This window comes from Pristiophorus japonicus, chromosome 2, assembly GCF_044704955.1.
Source record: "Pristiophorus japonicus isolate sPriJap1 chromosome 2, sPriJap1.hap1, whole genome shotgun sequence".
NCBI classification, from domain to species: domain Eukaryota; kingdom Metazoa; phylum Chordata; class Chondrichthyes; family Pristiophoridae; genus Pristiophorus; species Pristiophorus japonicus.
Window position 1 is genome coordinate 209,725,722 of NC_091978.1, and position 20,642 is coordinate 209,746,363.

A 20,642-nucleotide genomic window follows, 5' to 3' on the forward strand; every position below is an offset into this window, starting at 1 on the left:
CAACGGGGAGTTAAGGTACGTGGAGGGGGGGGGGGGAAGAAGTTATCTGGAAGGAAGCCTGACCGCAGGTAGAGCCGGGGGAGGGTTCTCGTTGTTGTTGTATTTTAAATTTATTGTTGGGTGACTGTTGGGAGTGGGGGGGGGGGGGGGTGTATAAAGTTAAATTTTTTTTTAAATTGTTCAATAATTTAAATATTTTATTGCATTTTACAATTGTTGTCAAGTGTCTTATAATAACGTACGGTAAGGTAAAACATGAATACAATTGTTGGAAAACAATGGCCAGGCAAGGATGAAATGTAATGCAACTGCAACTGTTGTCTTTCTGTAACTGTCACCAATGTAAATTCATGCAAAACGTTCATTTATGAGTTGCTGACAAGAGTTTTGCAGCTGCTTAACTCCCATAGGACTTTTCCAGTCTTGTGGGTGGGTGGGTGGGTTCATCGCCAGGCTGATTGTCCTCCCTGAGGTCCTCGTCATCCTCCTCCTGTCCTCTCTCCTGAGGTGGACCGGCAGCCCCATCTGGCAATTGTTGTCCTCTCCTTATAGCAAGGTTATGCAACATGCTGCACACCACGATGAACTCAGCGACCTGCTCAGGGTGGTATTGTAGGCTGCCTCCAGAGTGGTTCAGGCATCTGAAGCGCTGCTTCAGCACTCCAGTCTTTGATGATATTGCGTGTAGCTATATGGATTTTGTTGTAGCGCTTCTCGGCTTCCATCTGGGGATTACGCAGGAGAGTCATGAGCCAGCTGGCAAGGCCATATCCTTTATCTCCCAGCATCCAACCGTGACCTTGTGGCTGACTGTTAAACAGGTCAGAGACAGTGCTGCCACGCAAGATATGCGCATCATGGATGCTTCCTGGAGAATGAGCATTTACTGCCATCATTTGGTTGTGGTCGACAACAAGCTGTACATCCAGGGGGTGGAATCCCTTTCGGTTATGAAAACACCTCTGCATCCTGTAAAGGTGCTCCCAGAGCAATGTGCGTAGTCTATTGCTCCCTGCACCTTGGGGAAGTTTGCTATTCGAGAACCCCAAAGCCCTCTCGGTCTGTGCCTCGCTGGTCATAGGGAAATTTATAAAGTCCATCCTGCGAGCGTAAAGAGCTTTAGTCACCTGTTGAATGGAGCAATGTGTGGCGTGCTGAGAGATACCACAAATGTCACCAGCTGAGGCCTGAAAGGAGCCCGATGTATAGAAGGAAAGTGCCGCAGTAACCTTTACCTCAACGGGCAGTGCGGTCCTGATGGTGCTGGTAGGCTGCAGATCTCCCTTGATGCGCTGGCATATCTCAGCGGTGAGCTGCTTTCAGAAGCGCAGCCTCCTAAGGCACGTGTTATCGGACAAGTTCAGGCATGATTGCTTTTCTCTGTAAGTTAGTCAGGTGTCAGGTCTCCTCTTCCTCCGCAATCTGCCATCTCTTTGATTGGGCACATAATGCTCTTCAATATACCTTCTCCCATCTTAGTCTGCAGCATGTGATTATTCATCAATAATGGTAGAGAAGTTACAGATACCATAGCTATTGCTATAAATGCCCTAAATTTTGTCCTCAATAAATAGAAATATGAGTAATGATTGCCAAAGAGTTAGTGAGGCCCTTAAAATAACTCAAATTCATTCTCCTCATAAGCCCCTTCAAGCAGCCTCACTTCCTCAGATGTTCAAAATTGCGTCCGTAGTGCCGAGTCCTGCCGAACAGTGTCAGTCAGGAGCAGTTTTTCTCCAGCGATCTTCTCGGTGTGCGATCAGCCTGGCAATGTGGTGAAAGTTGCGGTGGGCGATCACCTCGGCGATGTGAAATTCTTGTGCGCTGAAAGTTGGGTCAGCAATCTTTGGGCAATGTTCCGGCCCAACTTTCCACTTTTAAGGTAAAATGGGCGATAGCCTGCATATTTGGACGATAGATGGGCAATAGCCCAACAATCATCAGGGGAAAGGCCAGCCCTAAGACTATGTCCTCTAGTTTTAGTTTCCCCATGTGTAAATATCCCTCTCTGCATCCACCTTGTCGAGCCCCTTCATTATTTTATGTTTCGATAAGATCATCTCTCATTCTTCTGAACTCCAATGTGTATAGGCCCAACCTACCCTTTAAGTCAACCCCCTCATCTTCAGAATCAACCTAGTGAACTTTCTCTGAACAGCCTCCAATGCAAGTATATCCTTCCTTAAATACGGAGACCAAAACTGTACGCAGTACTCTAGGTGTGGCCTCACCAATACCCTGTACAGTTGTAGCAGGATTTCTTTGCTTTTATACTCCATCCCCTTTGCAATAAAGGCCAACATTCAATTTGCCTTCCTGATTACTTGCTGTACCTGCATACTAACTTTTTGTGTTTCATGCACAAGGACCCAGGTGTCTCTGTACTGCAGCACTTCGCAAATTTTTCTCCATTTAAATTATAATTTGCTTTTCTATTATTTCTGCCAAAGTTTTCCCACATTTTACTCCATCTGCCAAATTTTTGCCCACTTAGCCTGTCTCTATCCCTTTGCAGATTTTCTGTGTCCCCCTCACAATTTGCTTTACCACCCATCTTTGTATCAGCAAACTTGGCTACATTACACTCAGTCGAAAGGGCCAAATTAAAGCAGAACAACTGGTTCTTTAGCTTCTCCTCTTCCCCGCCCCCGTTGTGAGCAATGCCCATCTCCCACTCAGTAACTGCCCCTCGTGCAACAATTTTGAATCTGGAGCACACTGAATGGATAATCACCGATGCAGACCAGTATTCCCATTACTCTGTCAAAGGAGTTGCACTGTTCCTGAAAATGGCCCAAGACGAAATGTTTGCAACGAGGGTTTTAAATTACATTGTTCAAAATTACCTTAGATGGTCCTAGATCAGAGGATAGATGTGTAATTTCAAATTATGTCTAAGCAAATATCAAACTACAGTTTTTATAACAAAAAGTTACATAAACAAAGATTGATTATAATTTTAATCAGGCTACAATAGTAAAAAAGGACAATCTATAATTAGCTGCAGGCAGTTGGGGGACATATATGAAACAATGCCTATAACAATCAGACTCAATATAAAAACTGAAAAGGAAAGGGAACAGCAATAATGAATGAATCGCGAGACCCGAGCTTTTTAATAAAAATTTATACCAACTCGCGATCTCGGATTGCGAACCGTGCCGCTCTGCTGCACCGGAAACAGCTTCAGATTTGAATCTAACCGACCCTGTGCGAGCATTGAAACCATTTGGGCAAACGGGGTAAGGGGCGAAAAAAGATAGCCAATCAAAAATAGACTTGCCGCAGACCAGGTCTCTGCAATCACGTGACAGTGCTGTGCATTGGTTGATGGCTTCGAGAAGGATTTTTTTGGTTGGTGGAGAATGCCACTTCAGCAAAAGACACTGTTATAATCAGTGTGAAAGCCGCTTTAAATATTTTAAACTGCCAGAGCCAACGAGGATGAGCGGCTAAATGAACAAGTGGAGGATAAGTGTGCAGCAAAGTTTGGCAATTTTATCATGTAGAATTGTCCGGGGGGAGAAGATCTTGGACGCACTGTGAAAATGTCAGATACCAGCCATCGTAACTGTCCAGTGAAACACGGACCGACCACACACCCGGAGCAAGAGAGCGAGCGCATGATGTTGAGCCAGCTCGGTGTCTGACCCTCTCTCTGCACAAACAGCCCGTCCTGCACTCACCCACTCCAGCATGCTGTGATTTAATTATTTTTTTAAATTAGTTATTTCTGATCAAAATAAGGCTCGCTGTAAAACGAGACTGCAACAGCGAAAGAGAGTGACATAACGACAACCAAAATAATGATTTCCTTTTCCAACATGGACTCGCTATTAAAGCTCAATAATGGTTTGGCTGGTTCTTAAAGTGCATCATTAATGCTGGCACTCCCTCTCTCTTTCTTCCTCCTCTCAAATGAAGATTGAGATGTGTGTTTATTTTTTTTAACATTTTTTTTATAAGACAAACCAGAGAGCTCCAGACTCTCAGCTCAGGCAGCAGAAAAGGTTTCTAGTACCTTTTACAAATACATCAGTAAAGAGGGATCTGGGAGGCAGAGTAGATTTTTTCTTTAATGGTCTGAGAACAGGAGGAGAAAAACATGGGATTTTAAAAAAATGTGCATAAATTCCCTTTTAACTTTCAAAATGGAATTGGATCTATTCTTAAAGAAAAATAATTTTCAGGGCTACGGGAAAAGAGTAGGGGGAGTGGAACTATTTAGATAGCTCTTTCAAAGAGCCGGCACAGTCGCAATGGGCCGAATGGCGTTCTCCTGCGCCATACGATGCTAAAGTAATACTTAATTTCATTTAAGTGTGAAATGTAAGAAGTACATTCAAAATAATACAAGATCAAGGCATTTCCTCCTTTAAATGTCCAGTGAGGCTGAAGACGACTTGAGCTTCTTCCATTTGTTATTGTTGCTCATGAATTCCAGGTGTGTTGCTCTTTTAAGCGCTTTACTGCACTGCATAATGCAGCTATATTTATCTACACGGCCACAACATAGACATCAATCTTATTCAATAGTACCATAACGAGAGCTGAAGCACTTCTGAAGGATTACAGGATTTTGGTAGGTTTTTAAAGTTTTATCTTGCCATGTAAATATTACAGGGCTGTCACTATCAGGAAATGTTAAGAGTGAGATTTTTAAATCAAAAGAAAGTGAAAGATTGTACGCCATTTGAGCATATGGTGCTTTGCCCATGGAAATTATGTAAATGGTGCACAATTTTAAACTAACAGTGGGCACACCTCTCGTGGTTTTTGTTTGCACTTCAGTGTCAGATCTGGAGCACGTTTGTCTGATTTAGCTGCAAACGTGGCTTGTTGCTGTTCGAAAAAAAACAAAGGGTAATAGTTGATGGGTGTTTTTGTGGCTGGAAGGCTGTATCCAGTGGTGCTCCGCAGGGCTCAGTGCTGGGTCCCTTGCTTTTTGTGGTATATATTAATGACTTGGACTTAAATGTTGGGGGTATGATTAAGAAGTTTGCAGATGATACTAAAATTGGCCATGTGGTTGATAACGAAGAAGAAAACTGCGGACTGCAGGAAGATATCCATGTACTGGGCAGGTGGGAAGAACAGGGAAAAATAATTCAATCCGAATAAGTGTGAGGTAATGCATTTGGGGAAGTCTAACAAGGCAAGGGAATACACATTAAATGGTACTGCACTGAAAGGTGTTGAGGAACAAACTGACGATGGAGTGCAGGTCCACAGATCCTTGAAGGTAGCAGGCCAGGTAGATAAGATGGTTAAGAAGGCATATGGAATATAGTTGAGCGTCCCAAATCCGACAACCGAGAGACTGAAGCCGAGCCGGTTTTCGTGTTTTTCAGGACTTTGGAACGTGTTTGACGTCCGTAAACACCCGAGCCCAGGTTCGGGTATTTCCGAATTTCGGAACGTCAGAAGGGGGGGTGCTCTCCGAGGAGCTGTTTGGGTCGCCAGCCCCGCCCAGGAGGTCATCGGGCGGGGCGGCAGCGAGGCCCCAAGGCAAGGGCGGTGGCGAGGCCCCAAGGTCGGCAGGGTCGTCTGGCCTGGATTCCGGAATATTTTACAGATTCCGGACGATCCTGCCACGGATCGTCCCAGAGTCCGAATTCCGGAACATTCCAGATTCTGGAACTCCAGATTTGGACGCTCAACCTGTAAGTCGAGACATGGAATACAAGAGCAAGGGGGTTATGCTTGAACTGTATAAAACACTGGTTAGGCCGCAGCTGGAATATTGTGTGCAGTTCTGGTCACCACATTACAGGAAAGATGTGATTACACTGAAAAGGGTGCAGAGGAGTTTTACAAGTATGTTGGACTGGAGAATTTTGGCTATGAGGAAAGATTGGAGATGCTGGGTCTGTTTTCTTTGGAACAGAGGAGGCTATGGAGAGACTTGATTGAGGTGTATAAAATGATGAGGGGCCTGGAAAGAGTGGATAGGAAGGACCTGTTTCCCTTGGCAGAGGGGTCATCAACCAGGAGGCATAGATTTAAAGTAATTGGAGAGAGGTTTAGAGGAGATACGAGGGGAAATTTCTTCACGCAAAGGGTGGTGGGAGTCTGGAACTCACTCCCTGAAAGGGTGGTAGAGACAGGAACCCTCACCACATTTAAAAGATACTTGGATGTGCACTCAAAGTGCCGTAACCTAGAGCTGCGATGTGGGATTAGATTGGATAGCTATTGGTCAGCTGGCGCGGACACGATGGGCCAAAATGACCTCCTTCCGTGCTGTAAATTTCTATGATTCTATGATTCACTCTGAAGGAAAGATGGGGCCTTGGTTTAACATCTCATCCAAAAGAGCAAATAATCTAGGCTGACAATTCAGTGCAGTACTAAGCACCTCCAACAACTTGTATTTATATAGCGCCTTTAACGTAGTGAAACATCCCAAAGCTCATCACAGGAGTATTATGAGACAAATAATTTGACACCGATCCACATAAGAATAATTTAGGGTAGATGACCAAAAGCTTGGTCAAAAAGATAGGTTTTAAGAAGCGTCTTGAAGGAGGAAAGAGAGATAGAGAGGCGGAGAGGTTTAGACAGGGAATTCCAGAGCTTAGAGCCTATACAACAAAAGGCACGGCCACCAATGGTTGAGCGATTATAATCAGGGATGCTCAAGAGGGCAAAATTAGAGGGGCGCAGACATCTCGGGGGGAGAGATTAGAGATAGGGAGGGGTGAGGCCATGGAGAGATGTGAAAACAAGGATGAGAATTTTGAAATCGAGGTGAAGCTTAACCGGGAGCCAATGTAGGTCAGCGAGCACAGGGGTGATGGGTGAACAGGACTTGGTGCGAATTAGGACACGGGCAGCCGAGTTTTGGATCACCTCTAGTTTACGTAGGGTAGAATGTGGGAGGCCAGCCAGGAGTGCATTGGAATAGTCAAGTCTAGAGGTAACAAAGGCATGGATGAGGAATTCAGCAGCGGATGAGCTGAAGCAAGGGCGAAGACGGGCAATGTTACAGAGGTGGAAATAGGCAGTCTTAATTATGCCGCGGGTATGTGGTCGAAAGCTCACTTTAAGGTCAAATATAACACCAAGTTGCGAACAGTGTGGTTCAGCCTCAGACAGAAGTTGGGGGCAGGGATGGAGTCAGTGGCTAGGGAACGGAGTTTGTGGTGGGGATCAAAAACAATGGCTTTGTCTTCCCAATATTTAATTGGAGGAAATTTCTGTTCATCCAGAACTGGAAGTTGGACAAGCAGTCTGACAATTTAGAGACTGAGGAGGGGTCGAGAGAAGTGGTAGTGAGGTAGAGCTGGGTGCTGTCAGCGTACATGTGGTAACTGATGCTGTGTTTTCGGATGATGTTGCCAAGGGGCAACATATAGATGAGAAATAGGAGGGGGCCAAGGATAGATCCTTGGGGGGACACCAGAGATAATGATACGTGGGCTTGAAGAGAAGCCGCTGCAGGTAATTCTCTGGCTACGATTAGATAGGCAAGAGTGGAACCAGGCGAGTGCAGTCCCACCCAGCTGGACAACGGTAGAGAGACATTGGAGAAGGATAGAGTGGTCAACCGTTTCAAAGCCGCAGACAAGTCAAGAAGGACAAGGAGGGATCGTTGCCTTTGTCTGAGAGCCGTACTGTGGCAGGGGCAGAAACCAGATTGAAGGGCTTCAAACATTGAGTTACGGTACAGATGGGCAAGGGTGATGATGGCAGATTTGAAGACGAGGGGGGACAGTACCTGAGGAGAGAGAACTGTTAACAATGTTAGCTAACATGGGAGCCAGAAAAGGAAGTTGGGTGTTCAGCAGTTTAGTGGGAATAGGGTCAAGGGAGCAAGAAATGAGTCTCATGGACAAGATGAGCGTGGAGGTCAAGAGGTGAGATGAGAGAGAAACTGGAGAAAGATGCAAGTTCAGGGGAAAACCTCAGAGGAAGTTTGGCCTGGTGGGTTAGGGAGGGGAAGGAAGGGAAGTGGCAGAGGCAGCTGATCGGATGATCTCAATCTTTCAGACAAAGAAGTCCATGAGCTCCTCGCACTTGTTGGTGGAGGTAAGTGTGGTGGAGACAGGGAAGAGGGGTTTAAGAAGACGGTTAGCAGTAGAGAATAGTAGCCGGAGGTTATCTTTGCATTCCAGATGAACAAATGAAGCTTCTCTGCCTTTGAAAAACATTCCAGTGATTTAATAATCAGATTTATTGTCTAAACTGACCATTGCTTCAAGGCCAGTCTTAATTCAACAGTTCAGTGACCACTGCATCTAAATTGACGTGTTTCCTCACTTAACAGGCAAAAGCTAAAGGATATTACTACAATTTAAAGAAAAATCAATAGCAGTATAACATTAGCAGACTTCAAATCATTCTGATTAATCCTTTTCTTAGAAACTTTTAAAGAGTTGTTTATCTAAAGCTTAATTTTATCAACAAGCTTACTTGTTGGGGGTAGTGTGCTGACGTGGATTGAGAACTGGTTGTCAGACAGGAAGCAAAGAGTAGGAGTAAACGGGTACTTTTCAGAATGGCAGGCAGTGACTAGTGGAGTGCCGCAAGGTTCTGTGCTGGGGCCCCAGCTGTTTACATTGTACATTAATGATTTAGACGAGGGGATTAAATGCAGTATCTCCAAATTTGCGGATGATACTAAGTTGGGTGGCAGTGTGAGCTGCGAGGAGGATGCTATTAGGCTGCAGAGTGACTTGGATAGGTTAGGTGAGTGGGCAAATGCATGGCAGATGAAGTATAATGTGGATAAATGTGAGGTTATCCACTTTGGTGGTAAAAACAGAGAGACAGACTATTATCTGAATGGTGACAGATTAGGAAAAGGGAAGGTGCAACGAGACCTGGGTGTCATGGTACATCAGTCATTGAAGGTTAGCATGCAGGTACAGCAGGCGGTTAAGAAAGCAAATGGCATGTTGGCCTTCATAGCGAGGGGATTTGAATACAGGGGCAGGGAGGTGTTGCTACAGTTGTACAGGGCCTTGGTGAGGCCACACCTGGAGTATTGTGTACAGTTTTGGTCTCCTAACTTGAGGAAGGACATTCTTGCTATTGAGGGAGTGCAGCGAAGGTTCACCAGACTGATTCCCGGGATGGCGGGACTGACCTATCAAGAAAGATTGGATCAACTGGGCTTGTATTCACTGGAGTTCAGAAGAATGAGAGGGGACCTCATAGAAACGTTTAAAATTCTGATGGGTTTAGACAGGTTAGATGCAGAAAGAATGTTCCCAATGTTGGGGAAGTCCAGAACCAGGGGTCACAGTCTGAGGATAAGGGGTAAGCCATTTAGGACCGAGATGAGGAGAAACTTCTTCACCCAGAGAGTGGTGAACCTGTGGAATTCTCTACCACAGAAAGTAGTTGAGGCCAATTCACTAAATATATTCAAAAGGGAGTTAGATGAAGTCCTTACTACTCGGGGGATCAAGGGTTATGGCGAGAAAGCAGGAAGGGGGTACTGAAGTTTCATGTTCAGCCATGAACTCATTGAATGGCGGTGCAGGCTAGAAGGGCTGAATGGCCTACTCCTGCACCTATTTTCTATGTTTCTATGTTTCTATGTAGCACCTTATTGAACATTCACTACATTTTCTTTATCAATTATTTCCTCAAAAAACGATATTACATTTGAGAGACATGACTTGTCTTTTACTCATCTCTGTTGGTTGTCCATAATTAAACCCGGGTTTTTCTAAGTATTACTTCAATCCCATATTATGGCCCTAGATGCTAACGCACTATTGATGTTGGGCAGACTGATCTATAGTCATCCAGTTTACTGCTTTCTCCATTTTTTAACCGAGGTGTTGCATTGACAACCTCTCCCTCGACTTTCCATATCCAAGAATGTTCAAAAGATTGTGGTCAAGCTTTTGCTATTTGCTCTGACTTTCTACAGCATTCTCAAATGCTTGCCATCAAGGTCCAGTGCCTCTTCCACTTTGAGTTCCAGCTTTTTCAGTGCTACTTCCTTATCTATAGTTAGCCTATCCAATTGCTCCACCTCCTCTTGTATGTTTTCATTCCACTATTGCACTTTTTTTCATTAAAAAACAAGGCAAAGTACTCATTTAATATTTCTCTCATGCCTTCAGCTCCGTGAGAAGTTATCCTTTGTCACCTCTTATTAGACCTAAGCTTTCTTTATCCATTCTTTCACTTGTATGTTTATAAAATCCTTTACTGTTTCCCCTTGGTCTCTGTCTGTCTTCCTTTCTGCTTCCCCTCTATATTTTCTGTACTGTGTTTTTTTGTATTACTTGCTGTAGATTTGTCAGCTGCCTAGGCCCTAAGCTCTGGAACTCCCTCCCTCTCCGCCCTCCTTTAAGATGCTCCTTAAAACCTCTCTTTGACCAAGCTTTTGGTTATCTGCTGTAATTTCTCGTGTGGCTTGGTGCCAAATTTTTGCCTCATCACACTCCTGTGAAGGGCCTTGGGTCGTTTTACGACATAAAGGTGCTATTTAAATACAACTTGTTGTATTAGAAGGCCTTGAAGGGACAACTCAATAATTTTATGAAACATGCAAATGATCACGTAGAAGAGGTAAGGAAAAAGGTATAAAAAGTGGGTATTGGAGCAGATATTTTAGAATTCGATTAAGGTCTGATAAACCTGAAAAACCAAGCTCAGAATTGCAACGTGCTTAAACTATATTACCCACCAAACATAATTTGATCAAGTAATAAATATCATTTAGGCATGAGGCTCAATTTTTCCCAGTATTTGCGCCGTTTTTTTTGCGAATGTGAATGCACTCACCATACTTTAGGTAGGTGCTGTAGCCTTAATCACAGGACTTTACAAAAGATTAACGAAGGAAGAAGATGGCGAGGAAGAAAAAGAAAAGCAACATTTGTTCTGGTCTGCATTCAATGAAATTTGAATTGTGTTAATTTTTAAAGTAATTGGAAAGTATATGTACACAGTTATATTTTATTCTGCCACTTAAAGTTATAGTAATTGAGAGTCATGTCATTACCATGGGCTCAATTTTCCCCGAGCCCGTTTTCTGACATATTGCCAGAGTTGCGCCACTTATTTAGGTAAATAAATGCGCCAGAAAAAAATGTCGCAAGTTTCCCTGATGTTTGTGCTGCAATCTGCAGCCGGGCAGCGTGGCCGGTCACCTCATGGGGTGGAGCCTGTGGTCTGCGCTGGAAAAAGGAGCTGGGCTTTCTGCGCATGTGTGGGGAAAAAAAACTGACGTTCTGGACGTCGCTGAAATGGCCGCGCATGCGCAGTAGAGCTCAGAGAAAGGCGAATGGCAGACAGTGTTGGCTTGTGGATGGCAGCCATGAGAGGTGGCAACAGGGAATAGACAGTCAGCATCAGGCCACAGGACTCATTTTAGGTCCTTAAAGACTGCTCAGCGGTAAGTAACATCACCACCTAGTTTGGAGACCGGGTTTAAAGGACTCAAGTCAGAGCTAGGTAAAATGAATAGGGAGCGTACTTATGACAGAAAGCAGGCACGACGAGAATTTCAATCACAGGAGGAGATAGAACAAATCTGAGAGGAATGGCATCATGATTATAATACCAGGCAACTGATGCATCTCTCAAAAGACTGAACTCATAACTACCATCCAATACCATCAAAGATCAGTGTTGCAAACCTAACGCAGCAACTGAAGTATTTCCCTGTAGTCGAAAGAGTTTCACTGCAAATGGAAGCAACAGTGATGTCCTACTAAATGACACTAAACTGGGTTGCAGTGTGAGCTGTGAGGAGGATGCCAAGAGGCTGCAGGGTGACTTGGACAGGTTAGGCGAGTGGGCAAATACATGGCAGATGCAGTATAATGTGGATAAATGTGAGGTTATCCACTTTGGGGGCAAAAACACGAAGGCAGAATATTATCTGAATGACGGCAGATTAGGAAAAGGGGAGGTGCAGCAAGACCTGGGTGTCATGGTTCATCAGTCATTGAAAGCTGGCATGCAGGTACAGCAGGCGGTGAAGGTGGCAAATGGTATGTTGGCCTTCATAGCAAAGGGATTTGAGTATAGGAGCAGGGAAGTCTTGCTGCGTTGTACAGGGCCTTGGTGAGGCCCCACCTGGAATATTGTGTTCAGTTTTGCTCTCCTAATCTGAGGAAGGATGTTCTTGCTATTGAGGGAGTGCAGCGAAGGTTCACCAGACTGATTCCCGGGATGGCTGGACTGACATATGAGGAGAAACTGGATCAACTGGGCCTTTATACACTGGAGTTTAGAAGGATGAGATGGGATCTCATAGAAACATATAAGATTCTGACTGGACTGGACAGGCTAGATGCGGGAAGAATGTTCCCGATGTTGGGGAAGTCCAGAACCAGGGGACACAGTCTTAGGATAAGGGGCAGGCCATTTAGGACTGAGATGAGGAAAAACTTCTTCACTCAGAGAGTTGTTAATCTGTGGAATTCCCTGCCAGAGAGAGTTGTAGATGCCAGTTCATTGGATATATTCAAGAGGGAGTTAGATATGGCCCTTACGGCTAAAGGGATCAAGGGGTATGGAGAGAAATCTGGAAAGAGGTACTGAAGGAATGATCAGCCATGATCTTATTGAATGGTGGTGCAGGCTCGAAGGGCCGAATGGCCTACTCCTGTACCTATTTTCTATGTTTCTACTATGCAATATAGGAACTTTTAAAATTTGAGTCGGAGATGCCAATAAAAAAAAAGTTACGGCAAAGATGTTGATATTGTCTGTGAAACATGATTGTGTACAAGACTCAATAACAAAGGGTTTCTATATAGATACTGCATTTCAAAAATCAATATGTTGGTATTTTGTTACATAATTATAACAAAATGCTGATATATGAAATAAGTACTAGTTTTGGCAATTGTGCAGTCTACATATTTTTCCAACAATTCTAACTTCTTTAATTGTTTTCGTTAAATGTATTCAGTAACTATCTCGCAATGAAATATGTAGTGAATGTTCTCTAAAATACTTGCATCTATAAATTTATTAAGGAACAATTTGCTATTTAATTAAAAATTGTTAAAATGATTTAAAAATCTTTAAAAAGGTAATTTCAATGCTGCAGGTTGAAAGAAGTGGGTGCATCTTCGCTTACACATAGGCTGTATGCTGTGCTCAGTGATGTAATACGTTACGCACAACTCTGCAGCGCCGAACTGCAAGTCTACAGGTGGGGCCTCGCACCAGGCAAGTGCTATGCTGACTGCAATTTTTAGGCCATTATATTAAGAGCTTTCATAATTAATTCACCTGCTGCATCTCAGGTCTGAATACAAGTTACTTTTTAAAATAATATGCCTTGATTCACACAGAATTTAACACTTCCCTTAAACTATGCAATGTAACACCGATGAGTGCATAGACAGTCTGATTTTGTTAACTGAACTAAAAGATTCATGTTGTGCAAACATATTTTATATCATTGCATGCATTCTTCAAGGGAATCTCACCTGTTCGAATTTCTTCTTGATCAGTACCATTCACATAGTCTTGACTGACCAGTGATGCAAAGCATGCCTACAAGAAATTCACAATTATTGCTTCCAATTTTCCAACATTTAGTCAACAGAAACAATCTAGTGTAAGGGCACTTTCATATCCGATTACAACTGCGGGCATAAGATTCAAGGATTCAGCGGAAATCGAGCAACAAAAGGCGAAGGGAAAATATTTGTGAAATAGATTATTGAACACATCAGAAGAGAAATCATTTAATAGATAAGTTGGAACAGCAGCCAGCAGACACTCAGAAGTGAGAAACTTCTTCACTCAGTGGGTGGTGAATCTTTGGAATTATCTGCTCCAAAGGGTTGTGGAGGCTCAGTCTTTGATTATATTCAAGACAGAGATCGATAGATTTTTGGATATTAAGGGAATCAAGGGATATGGGGATAGTGCAGGAGTGTGTTGAGGTAGAAGATCAGCCATGATCTTATTGAATGGTGGAGCAGGCTCAAGGGGCCGAATGGCCTACTCCTGCTCCTAATCCTTACGTTCTTATATTCTGATGACTAGCCATGTCAATTCACAAAAAGGGAAAGGAAAGGTATTGATCTCAAGAGGTTGGAGAGGTGCATGGACCACCTACTATATTAATCTACATGTTGTATGATTTGTACCTTTTTTTGTTCATTCCTGAGATACGGACATCACTGGCAAGGCCATCATTTACTGTCCATCCCTAATTGCCCTTGAGGAGGTGGTGGTGAGCCTCCGCCTTGAACCGCTGCCGTCCTAAATGGCTGACCCCTTATTCTGAGACTGTGACCACTGGTTCTGGACTCGTCAGCTAGAGGAAACATCCTCCCTGCATCTACCCTGTCAAGCCCTGTAAGAATTTTGTATGTTTCAATGGGATCACCTCTCATTCTTCTAAACTCTAGAGAATATAGGCCTAGTCTACTCAATCCCTCCTCATAGGACAATCCTCCCATCCCTGGAATCAGTCTGGTGAACCTTTGTTGCACTCCCTCTATGCAGAGCTGGTCTCCAGTCATCTTGGTTAATCCTTGTCACTGGACCAAGAGCTAGCTCGGTCAAGCCTGTATGGTGGTTGGTGTGCAATGGCCACTACACGGTAAAAAAAATCCACACACAGGCATCCTCCACCCTTCAGGATGTAGTTCGGGACCTGGAATATTAGGTCCTTCACTGAAACACCTGAAAACTTATCCCCTTTAGGCATGGACGCAAGTTATCCTCGATACGAGGGACCGCCTATAATAAATAATAATAATGAAAGAAGTGAGATAAAATATGGACCAGTAAAGAAGCAGATTGAATCAACAAAGAACTCTTCCAGGTCAAGGTTTTAAAGCCAATATGTACTGGATAGCAGAAAGCAAAGAAGACTGGCAGAAGACAGGGCAGAGACAAAGGAATCTCAGAGCCAAGAGATACCGAATAAAAGAACATAGTAATATCACAGAATTATACAGCATAAACATTCGACCCAACAGGTCTATGCCAGTGTTTATGCTCCACATGAGCCTCCTCCCAACTTACTTCATCTTTCCTTATAAACATACCCTTCTATTCCATTCTCCCTCATGTACTTATCTAGCTTCTCCTTAAATGCATCCATGCTAATTGCCTCAACCACTGCATGTGGTACCAAGTTCCACATTCTTACCACTCTCCAAGTACAGAATTTCTCCTGAATTACTTATTAGATTTATTAGTGGTTATCTTATGTTCTTATCTTCTATTCATGACCCCTAGTTTTGGACTCCCCCATAAGTGGAAACATCTTTTCTACATCTCTACATCTACCCTATCGAATTCCTTCATAATGCTAAAGACCTCTATCAGGGTCACCTTTCAGTATTCTCTTTCCTAATAGTTATATCCTCTCAGTTCTTGTACCATTCTTCGCCAGTGCTTCTATATCCTTTTTGCAATATGGAGACTAGAACCGTGCACAGTGCCTTTCACTAAGATAGCAAACTCAGAGTGTCCAGTACCTTCCTCTGACAGCAGTCCATACCCAGATCCTGCACCTGATATCCAATACCTTAGATTGCATCAACACTCTACAAACCCAAGACTGGAATATGCACAATGTGCCCTGGGGGTTCTCAACCAAAGGTTCGTAGCCTCATTTTAATTTTTGACAGAGCCCTTGAAAAGAAAATCAATTAAAAAAAAGATAAAAGGAAAAATACACCGTCGTGTAATAGTGGGTTTGAGCTGAGAAACTGGCAGCTCCAGTCCCAACTCGAACCTCTGCTTTCCCCCTCCCGAATGGCTGTGTGAGGATGTCGACAGCTGCCGCTGAGCCCAGGCCCCACCCGCTGAGGGAGAGAGGAGGCGGCCAATGAGACCAGGCCCCGCCCGCTGAGAGGGAGAGAGGCGGTGGCCAATGAGACCAGGACCCGCCCGCTGAGAGGGAGAGAGGCGGCGGCCAATGAGACCAGGCCCCGCCCACTGAGAGGGAGAGAGGAGGCGGCCGATGAGCCCAGGCCCGGTTCGCTGAGAGGGAGAGAGGCGACGGTCGATGAGCCCAAGGCCCCGCCCGCTGAGGAAGAGAGGCGGTGGCTGATGAGCCCAGGTCCCGGCTCGCTGAGAGGGAGAGAGGCGGCGGCCGATCATTGCTAAGCGCAGATCCCTGGCTCGAGCTCTCCATCATCCTCTAGCCAGGTACGTACGCGCTTACCTCAGTTCCACTGGAGATTTGATTTTTTTGTCATTTGTTATTCGTGCAGTCACAATTGTCAATCAAATGAAGGGGCAAGGAAATAGGCAGCAGCTGCATGGAGGAAAGGAGCTGCTGGGACTCGCTGTCTTTGTGGAGGAAGAAGAGCGGAATATGTCAACATTAGGAAACTATTAGGATTGACACTTATCAGCAAAACTGAAACAGTTTGCAACTTCCTTTAAGTATTCTGCATTGTCTAATTTCCCGCCCCCCCAATTTTCTCTCCTGCTGTATTCAAAGTGTTGTAGTATAGTTACAAGGGTGCTGGCTGCCCTTTGGTGCCTAACCTCATTCATTCTTTACCTGCGAGCCGACACCGATTGTTAGCAGTCTTGTTCTACCAAGGAGGGCATCACAGGAAGACCGGATTCCTCACACCCAATGTTAGCCTCCAGCAAGGATTTCAACCTTCCAGCATTGTCCTGGAGTTGCCAGGAATAAAACAGTAATCTGGACACTAGTATGAGCAATTTGGAGAAAAATCCTATGGACCGTAAAAAAATGGTGTTTTTTCATTTTTATTGTACACTTTTGCTTATTAGTTATAAAAATATTGGAGATAGGGGAAAAAAGGGCTGTTGACTGACAATCAAGCAGAGAACTGGGACCGGCTGTTGTGCCAGGAACAGTCAGTGAGGGAGTGGGGGGTTGCTAGGGAAAGGTGGTGATTGGGCTCATGTGGAGACAAAGCAGGAATGGGATGGGTGTGGGGACCAGTATTTTCTGCAGTGCTGGGATGAGTGGAAGCGGTGCCGGGAGAATTTTTATACACGGGAGAAAAAATACTCGTGCTGTATTAGAGAGTCCGTGGAATTTTTCTAACACAGCTGGAGGTGGTGGGGCCTCAGAAGCAAAAATGTTGAGAACCCCTGCCTTTTACTAAATCAATAACCACTACATATACCAGAGTCAATGTCTGCTAAATACCAACAAACTGCCACAATGCATCCCATATGCGAGGATTCAATTAGTGCCCACTGAGTATGCACCTAATCAAAATGCAATCAATGCATGTTATACACATCCCAACTTAAATACAATCAATACCAATCATCCAGAATCAGCAGAGGAGGTGGCCATTTAGCCCATCGCATTTCTGAAAGTGAATATTGATTCTCTTTGCCACTGTAAAAAGTTTCGGTTGTCTCTAACTTTGTTCTTTGGCAATCTCAAATTTATGACATCGAGTCATCAACTAACCAAACACTGGAAACAATTTTTTTTCTTCTACTTTATCAAAGTTCTATAATCTTGAACATTTAAATGAGTTCCCCACTTAAGTTTCTCTATTCGAATGAAAAGAGCCCCAGTTTATAATGTCTCTTCCATAACACTTCATTTCATGGCCTTGATATCTTTCCTAAATTATGGGTGTCCAATACAGCATGCCAGGTGCCTCTCCCTAACACTGGCATCTCCCCTCAGAGAAATAGAATGACATAGCATAGGAGGCGGCTATTTGGCCCATTGTGCCTGTGCCAGCTCTTTGGTAGAGCTAACCAATTAATCCCACTCCCCTGCTTTTTCCCCCCTTCGAGTATTAATACAATTCTTTCTTGAATGTTACTATTGAATTTTCAGGCAGTGCATTCCATTGCTGTGTAAAAATGTTTCCTCATGCTCCTTTGGTCTTTTGCCAATCACCTTAAATCAATGGCCTCTGGTTGCCGACCATTCCGTCACTGGAAACCGTTTCTCCTTATTTACTCAAACAAAGACCATTCAGGATTTTGAACAAATCTCCTCTTAACCTTTTCTGCTCTAAGGAGAACAACCCTATCTTCTCCAGTCTCTCCACATAACTGAAGTCCCTCATTCCTAGTACCATTTTAGTAAATCTCTTCTACACCCTCTCCAACGCCTTGACATCCTTCCTAAAGTGTAGTGCCCAGAATTGAAAACAATACTCCAGCTGAGGCCTTACCAGTGTTTTATAAAGGTTTAGCATAACATCCTTGCTTTTGTACTCTATTTCCCTATTAATAAAGCCAAGGATCAAATATGCTTTTCTAACAGCCTTCTCAACTTGTCCTGCTACAGTCAAAGATTTGTGTACATACACCCCATGTCTCTCTCTTCTTGCGCCCCCTATAAAATTGTACCATTTAGTTCATATCGCCTCTCCTCTTTCTTCCTACCAAAATCTATTACTTCACATTTCTCTATATTAAACTTCATCTGCCATGTGTCTGCCCATTTTATCAATCTATGTCCTCCTGAATGACTATCCCACATTTGAGTTTCATATCATCTGCAAACTTTGAAATGATGGCCTGTATACCCAACCCCAGGCCATTAATATCAAAAAGAGCAGTGGTCACAACACCCATTCCCTTGGGAACACCACTGTATACTTCCTTCCAGTTTGAAAAAACAGCGGTTACCACTACTCTTTGCTTTCTGTCCCTTTGTATCAATGCTGCACTGTCCCTTTAATCCCATGGGTTTTAATTTTGCAAACTAGTCTATTATGTGGTACTTTGTCAAACTCCTTTTGAAAGTCCATATATACACAACATCAACCACACTACCCTCATCAACCCTCTCTCTGTTACTTCATCAAAGAACTTGATCAAGTTAGTCAAATGCAATTTTCCTTCAACAAATCCATGCTGGCTTTCATTTATTAGCCCATACTTCCAAATGCCAATTAATTTTGTCCCACATTATTGTCTCATATTAGGCTGACTGGCCTGTCGTTGCAGGGTTTATCCCTCTCCCCTTTTTTTTTTTAAAAAAAGGAGGGTGTAACATTTGCAATCCTCCAGTCCTCTGGCACCACCCCCCATATCCAAGGAGGACTGGAAGATTGAGGCCAGAGCCTCCACAATTTCCATCCTTACTTCCCTCAGTAACCCAAGATGCATCCCATTTGGTGACTTTTCTACTTTGAAGACAACCAACCTTATCTCCTCTTTATCTATTTTATCTTATCTAATATCGCTACTGCCTCCTTCTTTACTGCTACATTGGCAGCATCCTCTTCTTTAGTGAAGACAGATGCAAAGTACTCATTTGGTACCTCAGCCCTGCCCTCTGCCTCTACAAGATCATCTTTTTGTCCCCTAATCAGCCCCACCCTTCCTTTGACTGCCCTTTTATTATTTATGTATTTATAAAATATTTTTGGGTTCCCTTTTGTTAACCGCTAATCTATTCTCATACTCTCTTTGCCCCTCACTCCCTTTTTTAGATCACCTTTGTACTTCCTATATTCAGCTTCGTTCTCTACTGTATTATGAACCTTACAATTGTCATAAGCCTCCTTTTTCTATCTCATTTTAACTATATCTTTAGTCATCCAAGGAGTGCTAGCTTTGGATGCCCTTCTTTTCCCCATTCCCCCTCACACAATGTGCCTTCTCTGCATCCGAATCATCTCCTCTTTTGAAGGGCTACCATTTTTCAATTACTATTTTGCCAACCAATTTTTTAATCCAATCCACCTAGGCCATGGCGTTCCCTTTTCAACTCACTGAAGTTAGCCCCTCCTCCATTTAAGGATTTTTACACTTGATTGTACCTTGTCCTTTTCCATAACTATTCTAAATCTGATATTATGATCACTGTTGCCCAAATTATCTCTCACTGAAACATGCTCCACTTGTCCCACTTCATTTCCCAGAACTAGATCCAGCACTGCTTTCTTTCTGGTTGGGCTGGAATCACATTGATCAAGAAAGTTCAGGTATTCTGGAATTGCCCCCCCTCTTTGCCCTTTACACTGTTCCTATCTTAGGGTAATTGAAGTCCCCCATTAACACTCCTCTAAAGTTCTTGCATTTTTCCATTTATAGTGGGCTGTAGTATGCTCCTAGCCAATGTTTCATTTAATATTTTTTAGGTGTGCAGCCCCCATTCAAAATACCGTACATATGCAGTTTTCCCTATTTAAAAGCTGGTGAGCCAACTGCGCGGGAGCTGCAGAACGCAGCACAGCTTAAAGGAAACACTGCACCCAGCGGCGAAATATCTAAATTCTTCCTTAATTCTAACCAAATAGATAATATTTGGCCACTCAACCGAGTACAGTACCATAGTGGTTATTGTTGCTGGACTATTAATCCAGAGGCCTGGACTAATAATCTGGAGACGCGAGTTCAAATCTCACCATGGCACGGGCCGAATGGCCTCCTCTTGTGCTGTAACCATTCTATGATTCTATTTTAGGACGAGATTGACAGTGGAGCATTTTGCACTCGGCAGGCTTTCAATCTCTGTTGACTTCTGTTTTTCTAGTTCAGTGTAATCTCCATTGGATCATGGAACCCAGGGATTTGTTAATTTTTCCTTTCACAGCATTTTATTTTGTTTATTATTGCCTAAGTACCATATTTTTAAGGTATTTTTACCGCGAGGGCAATGAGGTAATTCATTCCAATGCCGCTATTTGACAGATTACAAGGAGATAAGTTTTCCTTTTTGACAATTGCATCCATCTTTTAGTCATGTTGGAAAAGAAAAATCAAAGCAAATGGTG

The 20,642-nt window shown here is 43.6% G+C and overlaps 1 protein-coding gene across 1 annotated transcript in view; it reads right to left on the minus strand.

Moving 5' to 3' along the window:
* LOC139243529 (mediator of RNA polymerase II transcription subunit 28) overlaps positions 1–20,263 on the minus strand; it is a 30,243-nt gene extending 9,980 nt beyond the window's left edge. Inside the window, exons 1-2 of the mRNA XM_070870782.1 lie at positions 20,198–20,263; positions 13,416–13,482 (exon numbers count right to left, since the gene is read on the minus strand). Coding sequence (XP_070726883.1) covers positions 13,416–13,482; positions 20,198–20,200 — 70 coding nt within the window. The 5' untranslated portion in view covers positions 20,201–20,263. The remainder of the gene's footprint in view (positions 1–13,415; positions 13,483–20,197) is intronic.
* Between the last annotated feature and the right edge of the window lie 379 nt (positions 20,264–20,642).